Consider the following 23,984-nt stretch of genomic DNA (forward strand, 5'->3'; position numbering starts at 1 on the left):
CGCCGTGGGGCGCAGCTTCGTCACTGACTGTCGGCTACTGGAAGGAGGAAAGATTAAGAGCGGCACGGAGCATCTCCATCCTCCGCAGTCTCCTTTTCATCCCGCCCGTCGGAATTGAGCCTCAGACGGGCGCGCGGACCAGACGCCAACCGGAAAACGTGACGGCGGCTGCGGCCGCTGCTTTTCCCTATCGCCGCGAGGTAAGATGACGCTGCTGCTTCCCTCATCCTTCGGTGTTGTTATCAAATGCACAGCGGATGGAGGCTCTCAGTTATAGCGGAAAAGGTAGAGAGGAGCATCTTCGTGCATGAGACATTGTCGGATTTCAGCTCCTGGATGCTCTGCAGGCATATCATAGGGCAAATGAAAGGCACGTGCATTTGTTGTCTATTTACATTTAGGATTTGCTATGGGCCATATGGTTCTTCATGCAGGGTGCTATATCGCGGGGTGAGGGGGGGTTGGGGGGCGGGCAGCACAAGAACTTAAGGGAGGGAAAAAATTCTAAAGGCCAAAGCACAAATAATCACTATTTATGTTTTGGCATGAGGACTACCTTAGACTGAGTCTTAAAAGTGTGAGAAAACTATTGTACTTTCATTACAGATTATTTTTAAAAACTCCTCATGGTTTATTAAACTCTTATTTTTCAACAGAAATACAGTAAAAGTTATAGTTTTCCCCTAAAGGTTTGGCAAAATGTCATCTTCTTTTTGCTCTGGGGAATGCGCATTGCCAGTAATGGTGGAATAAATAAATAAATAAATAAATATGTAAATATTAAGTTCAAACACATAAACAATGCTAAAGATAAGGGAAAGCTGCAGGAATGAAGGAAATGGATGTGTAGCCCGAAGCTGCTGTAAAAGCTGAGACAATGTTTCCTAAATTAACTCACCTTATTGTTTTTTTTCTTTCTTTTTTTTTCTTTGGAAAGTAGAAGACATCAAGGTTTGCAAGTTTTAGTTCCAGCTAAGTTCCCACCTAATCACTTTTCCCCTCATTCTGGAAAGATAATTCTATTATTGTCTCGCCCCAATCAGAGACCAAGGCTTAAAAGTATTACCTTTAATTTTTTTCTTTATTTTTTTGGCCGCCTCCGATGAGATATCACCCTGGTTGGAGAGCCTTATCTCCAATGAAAAAAACAAACAAAAAAACACCTTCGTGCAGTTTTTATTGGTTCTGATAAGTTATATATAAAAGAAACAGGGATTTTTTGACACAATGGGTTTATGTCACTGCCACTGTTTCTTCATATCCTAAAAGTGATATTTTTTTATTTGTTAATCTTAACATACCACATCTGCACCGAAACGCTCTCCTGCACTCATTCCAAACGCCCAGACAGCTTTTCCCGCTGCGCCTAAATCTGTGGGTACATGCCTGCAATCGGTGCTGTTTTACTGCATACCTGGGTGTGTGTGTGTGTGTGTCTGTGTGAGAAAATCAGGTGAGCTCTTTCATGTGTCTCCTGTTTTGCCCTTCCCTTCTCCGGCTCCCTCCCAGAACACACAGCAATGTGAATGGCGGCGGAATTCCGCAGCAGGGCTGTCAGTGGGGGGCAGGAGGAGCCGCCTGTCTCCGGAGCCGTCGCTCACTCGCACGCGCGCAGCCACGATGGCCACCTCCAGTTCCAGCCCCTCACACGCACCTCCCAGTGGCAGGCCACTCTGGATCACACCAGGAGTCACGCTCGCACTCATCACTTCATCACTCCCTCGCGCGTGCAGCAGCCGAGGTACAGCTGTCGCCTCACACACAGTCTCAGGGCCATGACCAAAGCAGAGAGGGGAGTGCAGGGCTCTGCGGAGAAGATGACCAAGGCCAGTGAACCTCTGGTTCCCAAAGCTCCTCAGCAGGTAAGAGGCTTTCTTTTTTTCTCTTTTCTTTTGCATGTCATTTTTATTATTTTTTTTCCCCGGTTGTGCACTTTCCTTCAACTGATCTCCCCTCACATCGTCGCTGTAATTCAGAAGCTGTTACCCTTCTTTGAACATCTGGATGTAATCTGCCTGGGTTCGCCTGTGACTGACTTGATTAGATGGAGAGTAAAACATGTGATGCCCATGGCTGCTTATCGCTGTGTGATTAGTCAGCTTTATTGTTTTCCTTTGGACTGTAATCCCCCAGATAGAGAAGTCAATGGCTGCAAGCTGATTCTATTCAATTGAGAAAATCTGTTCCAATTTGCCAGGAGACCTGCTGGAAGATTGCTTGTCTTTGTAATGGTCTTGGCTATGTCAGTTGATCACCAGGAAACAAGGCAGTGGAGGAGACAGAAACTGACAGCTCACTCACAGAGATGGAGTGGGTGGGCTTCTCTATGGGGCTTCGCCGTGTTTTTCAGTTGCGCGATTTGTTCGGCTTTTCCGAGGAACAATAAATCACATGAAGAATCATTCTAACATTTTATTGTTCTTACTATTTTATGAGGGACATTGCATAAATGGGCTGGTTACGGACACCAAAGTTTTAAAAGGATTGATGCTTTCAAAGTCGTCCATGTTTTCCAGATTTTGGCGTGTTCGTTTTTTTTTCTTACTGTACATTGCTGGTCAGCTGGCTGAAAGAAGGCTCCTCTTAATGTGCAAAAGAAACACGCTGGGGTGTAAGATTTTCTCCGGCTGCACAGAGGTCGTAGAGCGATGCCGCGCTGACTAGAGGTGAGCATTTATCGCATCGCTTATCATTACCGTGAAAAATTTCTTTGCAAGAAAAGAATTTCGATTTATCATTGTCTGGATACATTTAATTTAATGAAGTTAAATGAAAAACAAAACTTAAGAGTATTATCGGAAGTGTTATTTTTGCCGTTTTCCCCCCCTCCTCCCCCACTTTTTGTTCCATAAGAGCATCCATAAATGCAAATAAGTTCAAAAATACGATTAAATACAGTCACTTTGTGCTGACTAGAGATATGAATCAGACTTTTTAAAGTATGTACCGTCCCGAAGATCCTTCTTTCAAATGTTTTGTCAAGAACAATGTTTGTGTTTGTGGCTCTGCGAAAGCCGTGCCATGCAGACACAGCATTTCTCTAAAAAAGAAATCATAATTAGCTTGTTAATCATTTTTACTGTTATAACAATAATAGCACAAAATGTTGCGGTAAAATTCTAAGTCCATATTGCCCAGCACCAACCGTCTCTCACTTGAATCTTCTCAGTTAGCCAGTTAGCTGGCTAAAAGAAGGTGCCTTTCACTGGCTGTGTTTCCATTACAAACGGAAAACACTTGTTTATATTCCGCTAACGTTGAAAATTGCTTTTCTGCATGAAATTTTAAACGCATTTAAACCCCCACATGCATGTGCTAGGTCATTAAAAAACATCCTCCTATGACTACCACTTCCTGTCATCTTAGCCGTCTTTTCTGCCAGTAGTAACATCCGGCTGATGATCACATGACTCGTGTTAGTGTTTCCATTGCATTTTGGCGAAATATGCTAGCTTTGGTACAGCCGAGAAACCATCTCATCATAGCGACTGTGGAAATTCATCTACTGAGATGCAAAAGAAGGCGTTCAATTTTCTCTATTTTCGTCCGGAGTACAGTGAGTGAAGCAGCACTGTCTGTCTGCCTTCTGTTGCTGCACACTGTGCATCAGGTGGCTGAAAGAAGAGCCCTTTTGACAAGATTCTAAAAAATGTGCCCTTGTGTTCTTTTTCTTTTAATGTTCCAAGAGTAACGCCCCTCCCTTACCCGTTGCTGTCAGTCAGATGTTTAAATCAAAGCTCCTTTTAAGGAGATCATTAGAAACATTCCAGAGAGTCAAATTTTCTGAAATGTAGCTGAAAAAAAGCTCCTACACTTTTCACACAATTACTTGTTTGGAAATATTGTCTATAGTCACTATTATTAAATTAGTTGGGTCATGTATTCATAACCAACATAAATCCTTTTAGTGTTATACTCCCAAAGTGAAATAAACAGATTTTTAGAAAGGTTGTTTATTTCATATTTCAGCGAACATGTGTGAAAAACAATAAAATGTACTAAAACAGGAATTTTAAAGATAGCATTGTGATGGCTACAGTTGCAGTAACAATGACAATAATAACAATTTTAACAGCAGTCGAAAAACGATTGTTACTTTCCACTTTAAAATTGAAACAATAAGATCATGGCACACTTCTGTTGTTTTAAATGCCTGCGGTGACACGGTGTCATTTTACCGTGAGAATCTCGTACCGACCCACGCCTGCAGGCAAGCGCAGAAAGGAGGTTATGTCCTTTTATGTCCTAGTTCACTATATGGTGTCACACAGCCGCAGTCACTCATCTCCCACGTTTCTACAACAGAGCAGAGGTTTCAGTGAAACAACCATTACCTCACACAATACAACCAGTTCTGCAACTCTGACAAACTTCTGTCTATCTGTTCCTCGGTGCCCCATGGAGTTTTGTCACCTTTGAGCAAATGCTTTGAAAATGAGTCACGATAAAGTCATTTTCCCAAAGGACAAGAGAACTCTGCGAATGTGAACATTATGTGTGTGTGTTCTTGGTTTTATCTAACTTTGTTAGGCTTATTTCACTGCAAATTCAACGAGTTCGGATTTGCTATGATAAAATGAATAAAATGTCACATTTGCTTTAAAACAGACAGGAAAAATCACTGAATAATAAATATTAATTTGGGTTCCGTGCGCCACCCATTGGGAGTATTTGTTTAAATCATCAGACTGGGCTCATTTTCATGTTATCTTAGACAGGAAAGTAAAAGTTCGGTTGGTATCTGGTCTTTTTCTAGACTATATTTAGCTTCCAAAAGCAATAATTGACTAATCTTGAGAACTGAGGTGTATGAAATATGAAATATGTGGGTGAGGCGTTGTTATTTCACCGACCTTAAGTCATTTGGTTTTATGCAAATTAATGTCAAAGGAAAAAAAAAAAAAAAAGAAAGTTGAGTTTAAATTTTAATCTGATTATCTTTAGTTTTCCTCATTTATACAGTTATGCCATGTGGAAGCACCTGAAAGTGGATTAGGTTTGAAGACTGACTTTACAACTCGGACCTGCTTCCCTGTTCCTGCTCAAGCAAAGTGTCCCCACAGCATGACGCTGCCACCACCGCATGTCACTGGTGGCAAACAGGATCTTTTATGGCTCTCTTCCATGTTCCTCACTCCTTCGCAAACATGAAGAGATAATAGCTGTGCTGTCAGCAGAGCGTTTAATCTCTGCTGCATCTCCATAAAGGCAATAGGGCCCTTGGCTGCACACCGTGTCCTTTCACCGCCCAAATATGAAGCCCGTCTGCATTGCCGAAGACCTTTCTTGTGAAATACAATAAGCACAAGTGAGCGCATGGGAAATTACCACTGCAAATTCCACGTGAATAACTTTCTGTTCCGATTAGTCCCAACAGAGGAGACACAAAGAAATGACCTTGAGCAGTGTTATTATGGCTTCTCATAACTTTCATCAGTTGTAAACATAACCAACCTAGAATCGCGAGAAAGCCTGAAGCTACTCGACTCTTCTAAATGAGATCTATGGTGGTGTGCCCCTTATAATTTGAAATCCTTAACAAAAACTCCATGAGACACGATTGGTTAAATAACTCCCCCCTCCTCTTAATCATCCTTCCTTTAATTATCAGCCGTCATTAAGAGGGTCTCCTTGTGCAGACTGAGGATTAATCCACCTCACACTGCAAAAACACAAAGTCTGAACTGAGCATTTTTGGTCCAGTTTCTAGTGAAAATATCTCAGTACATCTGAATTAAGACAAAACCAACTTACAAGTAACTTTTCATCAAGATATATTACAACAATTTTTAACTTGTTTTAAGTGAAAAATTCCCTAATACTGTTTAAAAAGTGCTAGTTTCACTGGCAGATTATTTCACGTATAACATGGAGGAAAATGTCTTGTTGAGTGAAATAATCTGCCAGTGAAACTAGTACTTTTTTTACATCAATATAAATGAATTATTCACTTAAAACAAGTTAATCTTGATGAAAAGTTAAGTGTGAGTTAGTTTTGTCTTATTTCGTTGCACTAGAAACCAGACCAAAAATACTTGGTAGGATTTTGTGTTTTTGCAGTGCAGAGATTAGGCCCCCTGTGTGAACTCCTGCTGATGCTCCCCTTGTTTCCTCTATAGCAGCATAACTTAAGTGTACACACTTTGTATGCGCTCCATCAAGGCAACAGCTGAGAGAGGATATCCTGTTTGTGCTCTTTGATGATAAAAACTCAGTAATGAGACGCGCAGTGTAAGACTTTGGTGGGAAAATGAAAAAAAAAGTGTTTAGAGACATGCGGGGAGAGTATTTTTGCACATCATCAGTTAAGCTCTCACTCTCCAGACGCCCGAGACTTTGATTTTTTTTTTCTTTCTTTCTTTCCCCTATCTTTCCAATTAAGGATAATTGCAGTGAGAGTGGAAGAACAGAGAGTTTTGAAGTCGGAACCACTGCGCAGCCTTTACTTACCTCTGACCCGCTTGTCTTTTGATTGAATAATTACACACCTCCCTCCTGGTAATTGTCGTCCTCCAGCCCCTGCACGTTTTTGATGGGGGCTGTACGGAGGAGGAAGAGAAAAACCTGAGCTGGATAATAACAGTGCGCCAGTCGTGGCTGTGGTCGCTTTGGTGATTTCCATCTTTCATTTAACTGTGGGCAGAGTAGCTGTCAGCCAAGCCTTGCCACTGGATGTGGACTGAAGCTATTTCGCGTGCGACACACACAGAGGTTATATATATGGAGAGAGGCTGATATGTGGCCGCTGAGACAGTAGCAAACGCTGCGCGCACCCAGACTGTGATGTCTCAGCTTATTCAAGTCTGGAGATGAAAGCTTTCCCCTCGGTACACAAATGCCCAAACCCACACACACACAAACGCGCGCACACACTCACACATACGCTGACAGACACACAGAGGGTGAAATGTTTAATGGTTTTAGCAGGGCACTAGAAAGGAAGCACAGGCATGGATTGGTTTTAGCGGGATTCTCCGGCTCCTCTATAAGAACCGACGTCTGCAACCCCTCGACCACAATGCTAACAGCCAGCAGGGGTCTATTCCAGTCCACAAACACACACATGGAAATTTATGAATGAAGATCTGTCCCATCTGTAAGAGTAAACCATTTAGAGGGATATAAAGCTGTGTCTTTGTAAAAGACAGAAGAAAGAGCATTTGTCATGTTATTTATTATTTATCGTGATAAGTTTCCTGTCAGGATAAGAATTCCGATTTATCAATAAGGGTCAGCTATGATGTTTAAACCCCCTGAAACTGTCCATGTTGTTGGGATTGTTAATTTTGCTTTTTTTCCCCACACTGTTTGTTCAATAAAAGGATTGATAAATATCAGTAAATATGAAAGTGATTGTACCTTGTGACTTTTATCATTTATCACAAAAGTACCACAAAATATCGTGATAAAACTTTAGATCCATATCACCCACCCCTAATGCGAGGTACACATAAATTACTGTAAAGATCATGAGTCACTGAGTTATCGCAGCTGTAAGGATGAAATTGTATTTTTGGAGCATCTTCTTAAGAACTCCAGGGTCTCCCCAAGGTATTGTAAGCCTGGCGGGCCAACAGGCTTTACTTGTGCACCCACTAGGCTAAGCATTGCTTAAAGTCTTTTTAAAATGTTTGCAATTTTTAAGACTTTATAGTTGATGTTCATGTAGCTATTACTCTTACAATCTTTCAATAACACATAGTTATCAAGTGATATTTTCAAATTTTCTGTCAACTTTAAACATTTTCTAATTCAAAAAGCACGGTGGGTCGCTGGATGAATAACCCCCTTAGCACCCAACCACCAGGCTTAGCAAGTTTTCTGGGGGGAACCTTGAACTCTGTATAAAAGCATTACATAATCAACTTTTTGATTATGATATTCTTCTAATGATTTGTTAAAGTAAACTCTGTCATGAATTAATTTTGGTGGTTGAATTTGTACTTCTTTTAGTTCAGGTTGAAAATAAATCCTCACCAAGGTGATCTTCATCTAATAGCCACTAAAAAGACATTATATACATATGTCTGTGGGTTATACTACATTCACATTAGGTTCACAAGCTGAAATTCTTAATAGTGTGCTGTGGTGTCATTATTTGTAACATTTATTATGCACAATGATACAGCCTCATCTTCCTTTCCACCCTCCAGTCTTTTCAGACAAACCTGAACCAGAAGTTGTCCATATGCAGCAAATTATGCTTTGCGATCGGCGGCGCTCCCAAGGAGGTGACTTCCAGCGCTTCAGCCTTCTTCCTGCAAATCTACCTGCTGGATGTTGCTCAGGTAAACCCTTTGATTCATAAAACGTGCAGTCAAATTTTTGGAGAGGGTGTGTCTGCAGATTGCATTCTCAAATAATTACGAAAACCAAAACACGAGTTTGGCTTCTGACCACATTCTTTTCATCCACTTCAGATCAACCCCTTCCAGGCCTCCTTGGTGCTGTTCATAGGTAGAGTGTGGGGTGCAGTGACTGACCCGGTCATCGGTTTCCTCATCACGAAGAGCAGCTGGACCAAGATTGGCAGACTCATGCCCTGGTTAGTATATGTCAGAGTGTTTATTGATGTTCAGGCTTAATTATTTGGTCAAGAAGTTCCTGACTTCCCCTATGCTAACATGCTGCTATTTCCACATAGCCGAGCCTGTGCAAAGAACACCTGTGTGTCGATGAATTATGAAAGATGTTTTGTTTTGCTCCCTCGCTCTCGCATATAATTATAGTTGCTGCATGAGGCTGATGTTTGCGCAAAAAAAAAAAAAAAAAAAAGGAGGAGGATTCTGGAGGATTTAAAACTCACACCTGAGGATTGTGGAAGATAAACAGACTTGGTGAATGGTCATTCTTGACGCTCCCTCTGATTAGCGGTGCAGACAGTTTACTTAGAGGGTGTGGGTGGCTCTTTTTCCCTTTGATGCTAGGAAACATTAGACTAAGAAGTTCATCTGTATGCGTTTTTACACCACTTTTCCCATGTGTGTGACCTGTACATGTGTGAGTCACATTCCTAAAATAGTGGTCAGTCATATTTTCTTTGCCAAAAGTATTTCTCTTTCTTTGCTTAAGTCATGTAATGGCAAAAAAAATACTTACAGCATTATTTTAGGAAGGCAACAGTATTATATAGTGCACATATTAACAAAAATCTTTTTTTAAAATCATTTTTAAATGTAATTACCAGAATAAAGCATAATTTCAATCATATTGTAATATTTATTGCGACGCAGCAGTACATTGTGGCTCCGTGCGTCAGGGTTTTGAGTAAAATGTTACGCATGCCAACATTAGTGTGGATTATTTCCTGTTTACATCAGCATTCACACTAATCCCTCTTCTAAAAATGATTTCTTTTTTCTCTCTTTTTCTTTGGTAAGCTTTTAAGCATTTCTGCATCACATTTCTTTCAAAAACACTACTACATCGTGATTCTCCCTGTCGCAACGTAGGCGGCCTCCTTTATAAAACAGTAGATTGCACACAAACTGTCAGCGCTGGAGGGAATCCAAATCCACTGTTGCCTAGCCCGACACACTGAGCTGCAGACAGATGCTGTTGGTAAATCAGCTTTGATTACCCACGGGAACGCGTAGATGAGGCCGCGTGTTTATGTGAAACGAGCGCTTTTTTTTTTCTTTTTTTTTTTAGTGCGGGTTGAACGGCATTTGCAATGACAGGGCAGGACACTCCCTTCAGTTTTTATCCCGTTTGGAAAGTCCCGTCTGTCCGTTCAGCAGGAAGCTGAACATTTCCACCCGCCAGAAATTAAGTGATTTGTATCTTTGTTCTGACTTCTTAAGGATGGAGTCTCTGGTCCCAGCGTGGCCCCCCCTGGGCACGGCAATGTTTAGTATTTGTGACTGTTGGAAACTGCCATGAGAGCAGGAATAAAAAAAGAAAAAAGAAACTCATTAGAGCTGTTTTTCAAGATTATCTGCATTTCAGAAAGGCAGTTAGAGGAAATGTTAGCAGTTGAAGAGCTATGCAGTAGAGAGGCACTGACTAAAGTTTATTGTGTTAAGTAACAAAAAGAGTGTCGTGTTATATATGTATTGCTATTTGCACAAGTTACCAGTTGAAGTAATATATTGTTATTTACAAAAGACTCTTTTAGACTGACATCTCAACCTGTCAGGAGAGTTTTGATGCTTATCTTTGTGCAGAAGAATAACTTTCACACCTCCTCATTCATTTGGCTTGAAGAGCTCTTTGTCAAATATTCATGTCACACTATTTGGTATCTGCCTTTTATGGCTTACAAAGAAGCAAACAAAGACGAAGATAAGCTGTGAAGTCACTGCAACTAGTTTTAAATGACGATTGCATATGTTAAAGGAAAAGAAAAGCTTTCCAAAATTATCCTGTGAGAAAAAGGAGTCGATGTCTAAACGTAACAACTGATTTTTACCAGTTGTCAGAAGCAACAACTGTCATCAAATGCTTCTGTCAACAGGCAATTAGATTTTGACAACACAGCGGAGGAATTTTGGCACACTCCTGATAGCACTTTTGTTTTAATTCAGCCACACCTCAAGAGTTTCTGAGCATGAACAGACTATACATGCTCAACATAATCGGGTAGAGTTCTGGACTCTAAAATCTTGATTCTTTACCTTTTTTTTGTTTTTGTTATTTTTTTTTTTATCTTTCTTTTTGACAAGTCCTAACACTACGGATTTGCTGATATACTTCACATCATTGTCCCGCCTGCGGCATAACCCAAGGTGCGAACTCAAGGCTTCAGCTTGAGTTCATGAACTGATGTGTTGACATTCTTTCTTTTTCGCTGTTATAAAGAGGTTCTTTTTCTGAAATGTTGAGATTCTTCTGAGCTCTTGACTGAGTCGTCAATGTGCTCTTGGAGTAATTTTGGTCGGCTGGCCAATCCTGCAAGATTCACCACTGTTATATGTTTTATGGTTGTGTATAAGGGCCCCACTGTGGTTAGCATATACGGAAGCCCCAAAGATGCAGAAATGAGTTTATGACCCTATCTAGACTGATTTGATTACTTTGTTTCTTAGCTGTTATGGAATTATTTGCATCGGGCCACAATTTGTTGCTTTTATAAATCTTCTTGCCTATTTTATGTTGGCAGAGAGCGACATCAGAAGTGATTTTAGGATTTTAAAACTCAGAGCATTTATGTCTGGTGAGACTGGTGAAATTGAAGCATTAAAGGTGGTTAATCGCATTCAATTCACATGATTTTTGCCAATCTATGTAGATGGCATTTAACAAGAAGTTAGGAACGAGTTAAGCTGTACTTGAGAATGAAAATATGGTCGTCAGAAAAGCACACATCCGTTGTTGCATTTCACTGTCTTCACCTTTTACTTCTGAGATTCATGAGTTGAATAGTCTCAAATCCCACCAAGAGTCCATTCTGACTCATAACACCTTATTCAAATCTGTTCTGTGCCACTGCGCTACATCTAATTAACAGCCAGAAAACGTGAGTAAGATGAGAATTACCCGTGTCAGCGTCCCATCAGCCCGGACAACTGTAATTAAATCTGTGCAAATTACTGGGACAGGTGTCGCCTTTTATTCGTGCGTGAAAAATGTGTTCAGAAAGTATGTGAGTGTTAGCGTGCGTGCGACTCTGTTGCCTCTCTCCCTGAGCAGGAACACTGTAACTCCCCCCCCCCCCCTCCTTCCTGTGGCTCTTTCAGCGCCCCCACAGCCAAGCGGTCAATAATGCAGCACCAGCGCAGCCGACCGCCTTTGTTTGTGCAAACAATCAGGAGGAGAGTGAGGCGGCCACGCCGGATGATGCCAGAAACGACTGTAACTGGCCTCTCTCTTCCTCCTTTTAATATGTTTTGCTGCACTAGTTCAGATGGAGGTCTAGTTTCCATAAGTGTCTCTTCATACGCGTCTCCTGTTCAAGACTGCGTGACAAACTGCATTTTAAGTGCTGCCTTGTGTTTGCAGTCTCCGATGACCATCAATCATCCGTCTTTCTCCTCGTTACTTTGCAACACGCAGCCGTTTGCTTTAACCGTAGCAATGCAGACAGTCGTACGCTTATGAATTATACATGGCCCACCTACTGTATCACTCCCCAAGTTCTGAGGAGAGCACATCACAGCGGAATCGCTTCATGCAGCTTTCGCCTAAGTGCGCGCTACATATTCATGAGTCCGCGTGTGTAATTGCTACATCTGGATGTGTGTGTGTGCGTGTGGGGGTGTGCATGCGTGTGTGTGTGTGTGTGTTCGTCCTTTACCCAAGGGAGTGGAATTTCTTTTACTTTTCTGTGTTTCCCAGGACAGATTCCTGCCATACTTAGAGAGAAAGTCTGTAATTGGGCAAAAAGGAAAGCATCAGTTAAACAGTGTTGTGAAAATGACAAAACCACATTTTTCCCCCCTCTGCTGTGACTGGTGGTGATGCCCTGAATTTAATTACATCCAAGTTTTCCTCTACCCTTGTGGAATTGCTCAGGGAGGGGGAATCATGGGAACTTGGCTGTTTAGTTCACATATGTTTAAAGGATGTGGAGAAGGCTTAGCTATTTTGTGGATGGTCCTGTGAGAGTACGGTTTACCTTGTTTACTTTATGTACTATCTGTATAAAAGGTCTCAATAGAGAATTGGTGTAGTTAAAGTTAACCAAAATGTCCAAGCTGTCCTCAAGGGACTAGTAAGGCCTAGTTGGCTCATTTCATCAACACAATCTACCTTTAAAATACATTTAGACATCAATGGGTGTCTGTGTCTGGATGGTTTTTCTCTTGGATTTTGCTCCACTAATAGCTTTGTGTTTATGTCCATTCAATGAAGCTACCGAGCATCTACCTTTGGGAGTTTTCAATGCACTTCAGACCAGTAGAATAGCCTAGGCTAGACTTAGAACTTAATGAACCACATCCTTTTTGGTCTGAGAATGCCTTGGGATCCTCTGCAAGCTGTAGAAAGGTTTGTCTTCGTGACCCACCTGGATAATGTCGTCACTGTGATTTAATCTCATATAAGCAAAGAACAACAGACGGACCAAATCTCCCTTTCCCTTCATGTATCTCATCCACTATTCTTGTTTTCTTTTCCTCCCCCGCCTCACACAGGATATTGGGTTGCACTCCGTTTCTGGTGCTGTCATACTTCTGCCTCTGGTTCGTTCCCCCCTTCGTCAACGGCAGGTTCGTCTGGTACCTGGTCTTCTACTGCCTCTACCAAACCCTCATCAACGTGAGTATTCATCAGAAACAGGATATTCAGGAATTTTTCAGACTGCCAAGAGATGTTCCACGCGAGTCAGACGTCGAGAGGAAACAGGAGATGAAAACCCTAACTGACTCATCTCGACAGACAGGTTACATAACGTAGGAATAGAATGCAGAAAATATTGCAAATATTTGCGTTGAAGAAGGAGATGATAGCGATTACCTGATGTCCTGGACTAACAGACTGATTTATGAGATGATTTTAATAAGGGGGTCCAAAAAAAGAGACATGCTTAAATGTATTATCTTCAGGGGAAAACAGAGTCCTTCCAATTGACTTCTGTTTTAATGTCTTTGGGCTAATTTTCTCCATTTCCCCCATTATTCTTGCTCTGCTCTGGGGTAACCTCTATAACATATGCCACAGAGCATTCGGACCACTACAGAAGCTGCGGTCAGCTGTTACAGCATATAATTCCAACTACTTGATAAGTATACAGTCATTCCTGCCAGGAACCTCTTGCCCGGTAAATGCCGGGTGCCACTTTTAGTCGCCCTTCATTGTCTGTGGCCGTGTGTTTGTGTGAAGTTCAGCTGCTATCACTCAGAATGCCACAGCCTGTAAACAGAGACTAGTCTGCTATGCTTTGTTTGTGTGCGCAATCAACTAATAATGGGTTTTCGCTAAACGAATCGCTTCTCACTTCCAAGTCATAAAAAAAAAAAAGAGCAAAACCCGATTGATTCTATAAATGTTTGCGTCCAGCATAAGCCTCGTAAATTACATGCTCCACAAACACTGAGGACAAAAACAGAAGAAAAAAAAGAAAAAAGCTTTCGCGGACGCATTTATTTTCGTTGTTGGCTGAGCAGGCTCATTTGGCCACAATGCTGACTGAGCCCTTGAGTAAATTACAAAGTGAAGCTGGACTATGGTCGCTGGGCTATTCTCTGGGAGAGGCGGTGAGGAAGAAGGGAAACCGATCTGGACTTGGCCCGCCGTGGAAAATGCAGAGATCGCCTTTGATAAATATACAGCAGACACTTTTGCGTTTGTGTTTTTCTCCGAAACATGTCGGATAAAAAGGCTGTCCGGTCCATCATTCCGAAGCCACTTTGTTTATGTGGCTATTTAAAGCAGGACTTGAGCATGAAAGCATTTTGCATTCGTTAAGTAGAAGTGATAACCTTTTCACAAGGGCAAACACGAAGTACAACTACCTCTTGTCCTCACGGTCCAAATTCTTTGTGCCCTCTTTTCTTGCTTGGGTTTTCTCCAGTTTCACCCAAAGCGTGCATGTAAATAGCACCCTCGCTGTTATGCAGCGCTTTGTTGCCTTGATCTTAAGAGGAAGCAGGGATGACATTTCTCAGTCAATTAAAGACTCGCATTCCTAACTTGTTACGGCTTGTTATTAACAAGTTGGCGGCACCCAAAGGAACAGTTGTTTATTTTTCAAGCCCTGCATTGGATTTAGTTCAATTCGGTGTGTTCCTAATCAGTTCAGATCGGTTTGAAAGAATCATTTGTCGGTTAAGTTCAATTAAATTGAATTCAATTGTGTGTGTGTGTGTGTGTGTGTGTGTGTGTGTGTGTGTGTGCGTGCGTGCGTGCGTGTGTGTGTGTGTGGTTCAGTTAAAATTGGCTTGGTTTCATTAAGTGGAATGCAGTTCAGTTAAATTCAGCTAGTTAAAGCCACAGAAGTAATCCGTTAGACCTTTTTCAGTTCTGCACTTTTCAGACTCGTGGATTTAAAACGTAGGGCATACAAGAATGTTATAAAAGTTATAAAAGTTGCCACTTTTATAACTTTCACTTACATGGTCATGTTTTGCCTTTGCTTAGATGCCGTTGCTCAATCATAGCAAAATATTTCAGATTTGTTTTGTTGCTCTAACAGAATCCATTGTTTCTGTCTGGCCTGAGTCCTAACTGAACGTTTTGTGTCCTTGCAGTGTTTCCACGTGTCTTACTCTGCTCTCACCATGTTCATAAGCACAGACCAGAAGGAGCGGGACTCAGCCACTGCTTACCGTAAGCTCCCTCTGTTATTCTGACCGCATGCTTCGACCTCCGCTGCATCCGCGATGAAGCATGACATCGTCTTTGTTTTGGGGGTTTTGACAGGAATGACGGTGGAGGTGATGGGGACTCTATTGGGCGCTGCCATCCAGGGCCAGATCGTGGCCAGCGCTCACAGTCAGAAGCATTGCTCTTCTCACAACATGTCTGCTGGTTCCCTTGGAAACAGCAGCGGGGCAGAGACCGTGGTGCCCTTCCAGGAGAACCTGTCACAGGCTGTAAGTGTCTCTCTGCCAGCCTGAGACCTCAGGTGTAGCTAAAAATGGGGCAAAGAGTCGGTTTGAAAATAAGGGGGGCTGTGACTGCAGCGCTCTTTCTTGAACCTGTGGTGGCGGTGTGTGTGTGTGTGTGTGTGTGTGTGTGTGTGTGTGTGTGTGTGTGTGTGTGTGTGTGTGTGTGTGTGTGTGTGTGTGTGTGTGTGTGTGTGTGTGTGCGTGTGCGCGTGTGTGCGTGTGTGTGCGCACGTGTGTGCACTACTTTCAAAAACACCAAAAGGGTTTTAAAAAAAAAACAGAGACAGAGAGTGTTGAATGAAAAGAAAGATTGTTTAAAATTGGCTCCATATTTACTGACTGTCTGGTAGTTCTGACACTGGAAATATGTTCACATTTTATCCCGCGTAACCCACGGGACTGAAAGGAGGCGGCTCCGTTTGATATCTGAACCGGCGTCCCGGGCATGCTCCCCGTTTACGACCACAAAAAGGGGGTTCCTCCCTCACATCAGGCTCCAAGAAGCAGCCCCAGTGAGCTGCCGGGTCTCGGCAGCCTGCAAGTCATTAGACTTATTTATGTTTCACACAGATCACTTCAACACACCCCAGATATAGTCTGCAAACAATAAAGCCTGAACGTATTCATACCCCGGACACTTCTTTACGTTTTGTAAAACATAACAGTCAATGCATTTGAAAGCATTTGGAGGCCACAGAAACTCCGGTGGCCCTTTTGAGTAAAAGTCGTTGGAAAGTTAAAATAAAGATAAGATAAAACCTGGCAAATAAACCAGAAATTACTGGAGTTGTAGCCAAGATTTTTTTCTTTTATAAAAAGTGTCCATCTGCACCAATTGAATTATATGCGGGGGATGTGCAGAATTCTTCAGAGGGCCACAAATGGCCCTCTGAAGAAGATGCGAGAAGATGCTGGAAGAAAATCTGTTAGAGACCTCAAAAGACATGAGGATCACCTTCCAGAACCAGATATATCCAGACATTTTTGTGAACGGTTATCAATAAATTATTACATTTGTGGAATGGCTCATTCAAAGTCCAGACTTTAGAAATCTTTTGCGAGGTTTGAAACTTCCTTTCCAAATGCAAACTTTATGCAATCTGACTGAGTTGGAGTTATTTTGGAAAGAAGGATGGCCAAACGTTTCAGTTTCTAGACTTGCAAAGTGCGTGAAAGTGTAACCCTACAGATTTCCAAATGAGTCATGAATAATTCATGCCTCACAAGTCAGATTTTTACTTGTAGAACATTTTTATATTATTTCTCTTCCGCTGCTCTACTTTGTGTTGGTGTATCACTAGAAATCCCACGAATATATGTGAAAGTAGAGACAAAATACGGAAAGTCTCTAGTCTTGCCATTTAAAGTAGCACAGCAAGACATAATAAAGGATATTTCAGTTTGTAGCTTGCGAATAAACACAAGCTGCTGTACAGCATCAGCCATGGGAGTTTCTGTGCGGATGAAAAGTCCTGGGTTGGATTTTATTTGCACCGCAGCTATTTGGGTTTCAAATAAGACCTTTCCAGTGGATTTTGGGTGAACCCTACTGGGGCAATACCGCTCACCGCTCCTACCCCCTCTGCAGTCAGCCGCTGAACTAAACCTCTCTCACCCCCTCTCTCTGTGATCGCTGCTGAGGGTGGCACACAGTCTGGGCAAACGCCGTCTGCTTTCGGAAACAGGGAGTGTTTGATGTGCGTAAATAATGAAGAACCACCGGGCCGAGCCGCATGGTAAAATAGCAAACAAACACAAAACTGCTCTGTTTAAGGCAGAGCAGTTCCTGTCACGGTGGGGGTGAAACTGTTACGTCTGTATTTTTGGACACAGATCTGTTTGGGGTTTGCTTCCTTCGGGTCGGCTCTGTTTGGACGTATCAAACCAAGAGCGAAACCCTGCACAGAGAACTACCGACGATAAGTCAGTCACTTGTGACTAGCAACAAAGAACCGAAGAGCACGAATGTCTCTTGTTTCCAGCAAATGAATTCCATTGCTAATCAGAGAACTATGAATTATGAAGAACCAAACAGACCTGTTTGTGCTACTTCTGTGGAAAAAAAAAAGAAAGAAGAAACAGACAGATTTAGGCCATGAAATGTTTGTTTTGTTTCTGCAGAAGGAGGTCTACATGATTGCTGCGGGTGTGATAGGAGGAGTGTTTCTGCTGTGCACTCTGGTGATGTTCCTGGGAGTCAAAGAGCGGGAAGGTGAGATCACCGAGATTATTAACATTCCTCATAAATGATTTCACTTCCACATGTCAGTGTTACATTTATTTATGAAGCGCATTTGAAAAAGGATTGTTGAAGAGAATGCTTTACGGTTTCACCACAAAGAAGGACAGAGTAATACTGTAATAACATAAAATATAATCTATTGGTGCTGCAACCAACAATTGTTTTAGTAATCGATTATTCTACCGATTAATCGGTTAATTGGATACAAAACGAGCACATTTTGCAGGTTTTTGATTTGAGCCTTTTTTTAATACAATATAAAAAATCCATAAAAAATGCAAATGAAATAAGTCAATTAATTTCTTAAATAATAAAATAAACTTATAATTCACAAAAATGCAATAACATAGCATTCTTTAAGTGATCATTTGTAGCAAGTTACGCATTGGCAACTACAAAAGTACTTATAACATCAACATGTGAAAGTCACTGTATTAATTTAACGTCAATACAATCAAATCAATACAGAAAAATAATCTTTTGATTATTTCTGGATTAACCGATTAATTGGATAGCAAATTGTGCTTAATTGTAGTTATTTTTCTTAAAGAATTTGAACCAAGTGAAGCTAAAACATATTTGCAAAGATTTTTTATATTTTAACTACAAAATGCGTGTACGTTTGTTGTTCCTTTATCAAAACGTCCATTTTTTGAATGTTTTTGCTCCATTTAACAATTAATCGATTACAAAATTAGTTGACGATTATTCCGATAATTGATTCGTCACGATTAATCGTTTCAACCCCATAATACACTGGGCTGATTCGGCTTTTTGAACTTGGAATGGAACCATATTGTGAATTTGACTCTTTAATCATTTCTTTGTCTACAAAGATGTTTTGAAATTCCCCACAATATATTTTTAATACCTCATTTTCGATAATCAAATTTTTGCTTAGATTTATTCATTTTACTGCTTTCATTAGACCAATAGACTAACTGGAGCTAAAATTATTTCTGTCCTGCAGCCAAATGGTTATTGCTCCGTAAATGATGGCTCGGAGAGACACAAAGCTTACCCACCGCATTGCAGGGGCAGTTCCAGTAGTCCCACTGAGCAAATCTATCGCCTTTCCCTTACTGCATGTTATCTGATAGGCTGCGTGTATTTATCCCCCATCTTTCAGATCCCTACGGCTCGAAGACGGAGGAGCAGGTTCCCTTCGTCCAGGGCTTCCTCAAAGTGATGGGACACGGGCCGTACATCATCCTGACAGCCGCATTCCTCCTCATCACCGTTGCAGTTCAGGTAATTGTCTCGGCGAGACGCTCGTCAGACACAGCGTCGCATTAAGCACAAGCCGTGATGAACGCTGACAGCGTGGGAGCATTCCTGCCGCTCCGGCTCGTTTGATCTGTGTAAAAGAACACCTACCGTATGTTTGTGGCTTTGAGTTCCTGGTCTCCTCTGGGCGATACTGACAAGGCCTGTTGTGTGGCGCATCTGGCATCTTTACAGAATTTAGATTAAAGGAGACTTCCCAAGTTTTCTGGATTGTTTTTTTTTCTTTTTTTTTTTTCTTTTGTCAACTGTCATCCGTGTGAGTCTCAGAGGGGGAACAAATCACAGCAGAAAACTCCAACCGTCAGCAGCTTCTCCAGTCACTTTGTTTGGCACTCGCTGCAGCACGCCGAGTGCCTCCATCGACTGTGCCGCATATCTGAGTATCTGAATGTCCCCTCTCTGATTTCTGCAGCTGACACAGTCCAACTTCGTGCTCTTCTGCACCTACGCTGCCGGACTTAGGGAGCACTTCCAGAACATCGTGGTGGTGATCCTCGTGAGTTGCCAGATTTACTTCCTATTCGCTTACAAGATCTATCTTGCAGCACAACACAGGACAAAACAATAAAAAAACCCTCAATTTTCACAATTCTAACTTACCAACGATGCAGTCTCATTTAGAATCTAATTTTTGAAGTGTTTCACACATCATCTGCTTCGTCTTGTCTCCCTGCAGGTGTCTGCGCTGTTAAGCATACCATTCTGGCAGTGGTTCCTGAAGAGATTTGGGAAGAAGACAGCAGCTTTTTGTGGCATCACGGTAAGGATCCTGGTTTTGGTTTTACGACGTCGAACTTCCTTGTTTGCGCCATCTTGTCATCGGGTGTGCCAAATCCAGCTTCCGGAGTCACATAAACATCTTTTTGATCTCACGTGTAAACATCTGGAAACACTTGCGCTTGTTTGTCTCTTTAGTGGATCATGCCCTTCTCCATGATGCTGGTGTTCATCCCTAACTTGGTGGTGGCTTACATTGTGGCTGTCTCCTCTGGGCTCAGCATCGCCGCGTCGTTGCTACTGCCATGGTGAGGCCTTTTGCAACACATCCCACATATTACCACTGTGTCCCGATTGGGATTTTTTTTTTTGCTCCAAGATGCCGATGAGAGTCACTTTAAACCATTTGTGCCCCGATTAGACACACTAATGTCTATTTTAAAATTTGTGAATTTGAAGGATGTAACAAAAGTTTATCGAAAACAGTTCCTTATTATTACATTTAGCAAATAGACGTTTCATCTGATTTAAAGTCCGATAATAGGAAAAAAATGAAATGGTTTTATTTGTAAATATCTGGCTTCAACTGTATAACTAACTTCACACATACAGCTAGTCAGCTATACATTGTTCCCATTGTTTTGATGTGCAACAGTAAGCTGGAATGCTAGGCTAACGCTACCATGTTTCCCTTCTGTTTTGATATGACTCGTTGCTAGCTCGGCTCATAGCATATTTCAAAGGGGTCCCAGTTAATTGTGTGAAAACAAAATGTTCTCCTGTTTGATAAACTGATTGCCTTGCTTTCAATATCATAACTATGAATTAGCAGGGTTTCAGTCTAATGGTACAGAGCAGAGAAGAAGTCACAGAAAACAGTCTCTACTTCACTTTGAGCATCATTCCAAAGGACGAACTCTTAGAGAAGACATTTCACTAGCTGCAAGATATGGTTTGAGAGTCTAATAATCTTTTAAAGAAGTTGGGTTTTTAACCAAACAGACCTTTGTGTCTGCAGGCGCTCTTGTATTAATGTCTGCATGGCAGTCATCTGCTTCTCTCCCATATGAAAGAAATGTTAATTTAATTAGAAACTTTCACCTATCTGCCCATCAGCACCACGAAGCTGACAACGTTAGCAGAAACAGTCATTAGCGTCTTGTTAATGATGATTGGATGCCCCACAGGGCTCCATCCAATTACCCACTTCATGTCACAAAAATGACATCAGTTGAAAAAAAAAAAAAAAAAAAAGACAGGAGATGCGGCGTCTGTTGTAAATCTTTCGTGTCATCACAGGGCTCCCACAACACAACTCCGGAGGTATCTTTACATCTGCCTCCCAGACGCTTCTTTGGCTGTCACTGCTTAGCACTCGCCTCTTTTCCCCTTCCTTTTATCTCAAATTATAGCCTCCCTATAGGGGGGGCATGTTTACGTTGGAAGGGGCCAAATGTTTATTCTGCCTGTGGTCCAGCAATTCCGCCCGCTGCTCATCATCTGATCGTGTCATTAGCTCTGTAATTTTAGCCCACCGTTATATTGGACAGCCTAAAGTTGGCATCACGTAATGATTTGCTAACATCTCTAGCGGTTTTGCGAGGAAATAAGGTAAGAGCATTAGCTTAAAGTTTTGCCAAGTGTTTGAGTTACTCTGGGCATTTAAGGGAAGCTTGCAGTGTCCATCGCGAGTCACTCTTTTCATAGCTTCGTGTTTATTTTTGTGTGCTTTCAATCCAGGTCCATGCTGCCAGATGTGGTGGATGATTTCAGACTGACGAACAGCTCCTCCAAAGGCCATGAAGCCATCTTCTATTCGTTCTACGTTTTCTTCGTCAAGTTGGCCGCTGGCATCACCCTGGGAGTGTCCACCCTCTGCCTGCAGTGAGTCTCGAAGAAGTACACCCATAACACGGTTGTTTGATGTTTCAGGGTGTAGTGGAACGTAATCTGGTTCTTTCTAAGTCTTAAAAGAATGCCAAACATCACATCTTAAAATGTATTTGACTAAACTTGAGCTTGTATACAGAAGCAGTGTGTGTAAAAATTAAATATATCAAATTTTACAAAAGCCTATACAATCGTATTTGACACCAATGCCTAAAAGTAATCATTTCCGTTGATCTTTATCAGACATTAAACATACTTTAGTTCAGTGCAGGTTTTTTTTTTTTTTTTTGGTGGTGGGTGGGGGAGTCAATATGCCATGTTTGTTTTTCTCCAACGAAACTTTGAGTTACGTCCTGAGATCTCTACCTTGATCTAATCATTTTGTAAGATTTTCTAGCGTATTTCTAGAGTGTTTAGTCTTTGGAAGAGGTAAGAGAGGCTAAAACTTTAATGTAGCAAAGTGTTGCCCAAACTCTTTGCCACTTGGGCCAAAATCATCAAGTTGTGGCAAATTTTTTGGTGGAATACGCCATGGGTCAGTCAGCATTTTCGTTTTCTGAGAGGTATCGGTTTGGTAGTTTTGTAGCATCATGGTTCTATATCTGTCCCTATATGGCCCGCATCTAAACAGAACCTGTACATCTTCATAGGTTTGCTGGGTACGAAACCCGCGGCTGCTCGCAGCCCCCTCCTGTGGTGTACACGCTCAAGCTCCTGATCGGCGCCGCTCCCATAGCCTTCATCGTCACGGGGTTAATGATCCTGGTTTTGTATCCCATCAACGAAGACGTACGACGCAGGAATAAACTCTGGCTGGACGAGCTACGGTGTGTAGAAATCATTAATGCACAACTGCGGGAAAAGCTCTAATCCTTCGACTCTGTCCTTCCTTTGAACTTCCAAACTGTTGCAAACTTGCTGCGAAAGACTTTCTGTAAAAAAAAATGGTGAGGGGGGGAAATGCTGCTGTAATGTGGTGGCAGTACCAAAGTGATCCACCAATGTAAATACTCAGGGGGACTCCAGGTATCTGAAAGATACAGCATCTGAACACATGTAGTTAGATTAAATATTTAAGGTTCATGGGCTCTGAACTTCCTGCTTTTCCTTGGTTTCTTCATCAACCTACTCACAAAACTTTGCAGTGACAAAACAAAGCAACTCGCAGGATCTTTTTGTGTTAAAAGTCAAAAACATATCTCTTCTGTAAGTGTTCAGATTCTTCACTAGGTCTTTTAGTGACGTCAATTGCTTGGGGGCGTTTTCCAATTCCTCCAATTAGAAGAGCTCAGACGAGGGTCAAAAGTGCCACAATCCAACAAATAGATAATAAATACATTGAACAAATATGGATATATTAAAAGTTACATAAATGTGCCATTAAGTAGTCAAAGCCAAACAACTCATAGGGTATAAATAGTTTTCAACATGCTATTTGGTAAAAGGTCAGTAAAATCTGAGAAATTGTTTTGCTCCCAAAGAAAAAAAAACTAAAAAGTGAGATATCTCACTTCCTGTCACAAAAAAAAAACCCTTGGCTTAATTGTATTTCAAATTATTTAGATTTAAAATACAATTTCAAATCTAAATGTACACATGTGTTAAATTGTGACGCTTGTTAGCTAGCTCAGAAGAGGCGCGCATGATTGCACTGCCATTTTTGGTCTCTCTGGAGATACACGTGTGGTCGAATGAATCGTCTTGTTTGAATGTAAACTGAGATTGTGAGCGGCGTGGAAAGGATTTCTCCTCCTTTTTCCTACATTTGACTTTCCCTGCATCCTGACTTGTCTCCGAATGTGTCATGAACAAAGATCACCATGCAATGAGTTGACCTCAGGAGTTTTAATTGGGAACAGCTAAATCTTGCTGTAAGCTGTGGCCAAATAACTCTTGTAGATTGATGAAGAAAACAAACAAAAAAAGAAAAAAAGGGTTTTTGGGAAACCTTCTGTATGTTTACTTTCTCCCTATGGTACGAATGTAGCACTGATACTGATGTCTCTCGCAGGAAGCAAAGCATTGACTCCGAACCTACGAAGATTTAAGTAACGCGTGAGCAGGATGTTGGAGTGAATTCACAAAGCCACGGATTCCAGTCATGAGGCTGGAATGTTGCTCTTTGGTGTATATTACACTGTCAAATATGGAAATAGTTTTAATGTAAACATTTTTTGTTTTACTGCCACACATACTGTATAGTCATCTTGAATATATATATATACATATAAACATATGATTTATATAAATGAATGTATATTATTTGCTGTGTTTAACTCTACGCTGTTATTTATTTATGATACATAATTACAGAAAGATTGATGACAGATGATGAATAAACGCCGTAGAGACAGGATGGG

General features: G+C 41.5%; 1 protein-coding gene across 2 annotated transcripts; it reads left to right on the forward strand.

The window, feature by feature from the left end:
- The first annotated feature begins 40 nt into the window (after positions 1-40).
- mfsd2b (MFSD2 lysolipid transporter B, sphingolipid) lies at positions 41-23,978 on the forward strand. Of its 2 annotated transcripts, XM_008398286.3 has the most exons (15): positions 41-200; positions 1,510-1,862; positions 8,154-8,288; positions 8,421-8,545; positions 13,074-13,197; positions 15,129-15,207; positions 15,301-15,473; positions 17,610-17,700; positions 18,860-18,981; positions 19,430-19,513; positions 19,694-19,777; positions 19,933-20,042; positions 21,475-21,618; positions 22,275-22,451; positions 23,636-23,978. In XM_008398286.3, exons 2-15 carry the CDS (start codon positions 1,527-1,529, stop codon positions 23,670-23,672), a joined length of 1,821 nt encoding a protein of 606 aa, XP_008396508.3. In that variant the 5' UTR covers positions 41-200; positions 1,510-1,526; the 3' UTR covers positions 23,673-23,978. The 2 variants fall into 2 exon arrangements, with proteins under 2 accessions (XP_008396508.3, XP_081458334.1); XM_081602208.1 differs by lacking the exon at positions 23,636-23,978 and having other exon boundaries at positions 22,275-23,121.
- The last annotated feature ends 6 nt before the right edge of the window (positions 23,979-23,984 follow it).

This window comes from Poecilia reticulata, chromosome 21, assembly GCF_904066995.2.
Source record: "Poecilia reticulata chromosome 21, P_reticulata-male-v2, whole genome shotgun sequence".
NCBI lineage: Eukaryota > Metazoa > Chordata > Actinopteri > Cyprinodontiformes > Poeciliidae > Poecilia > Poecilia reticulata.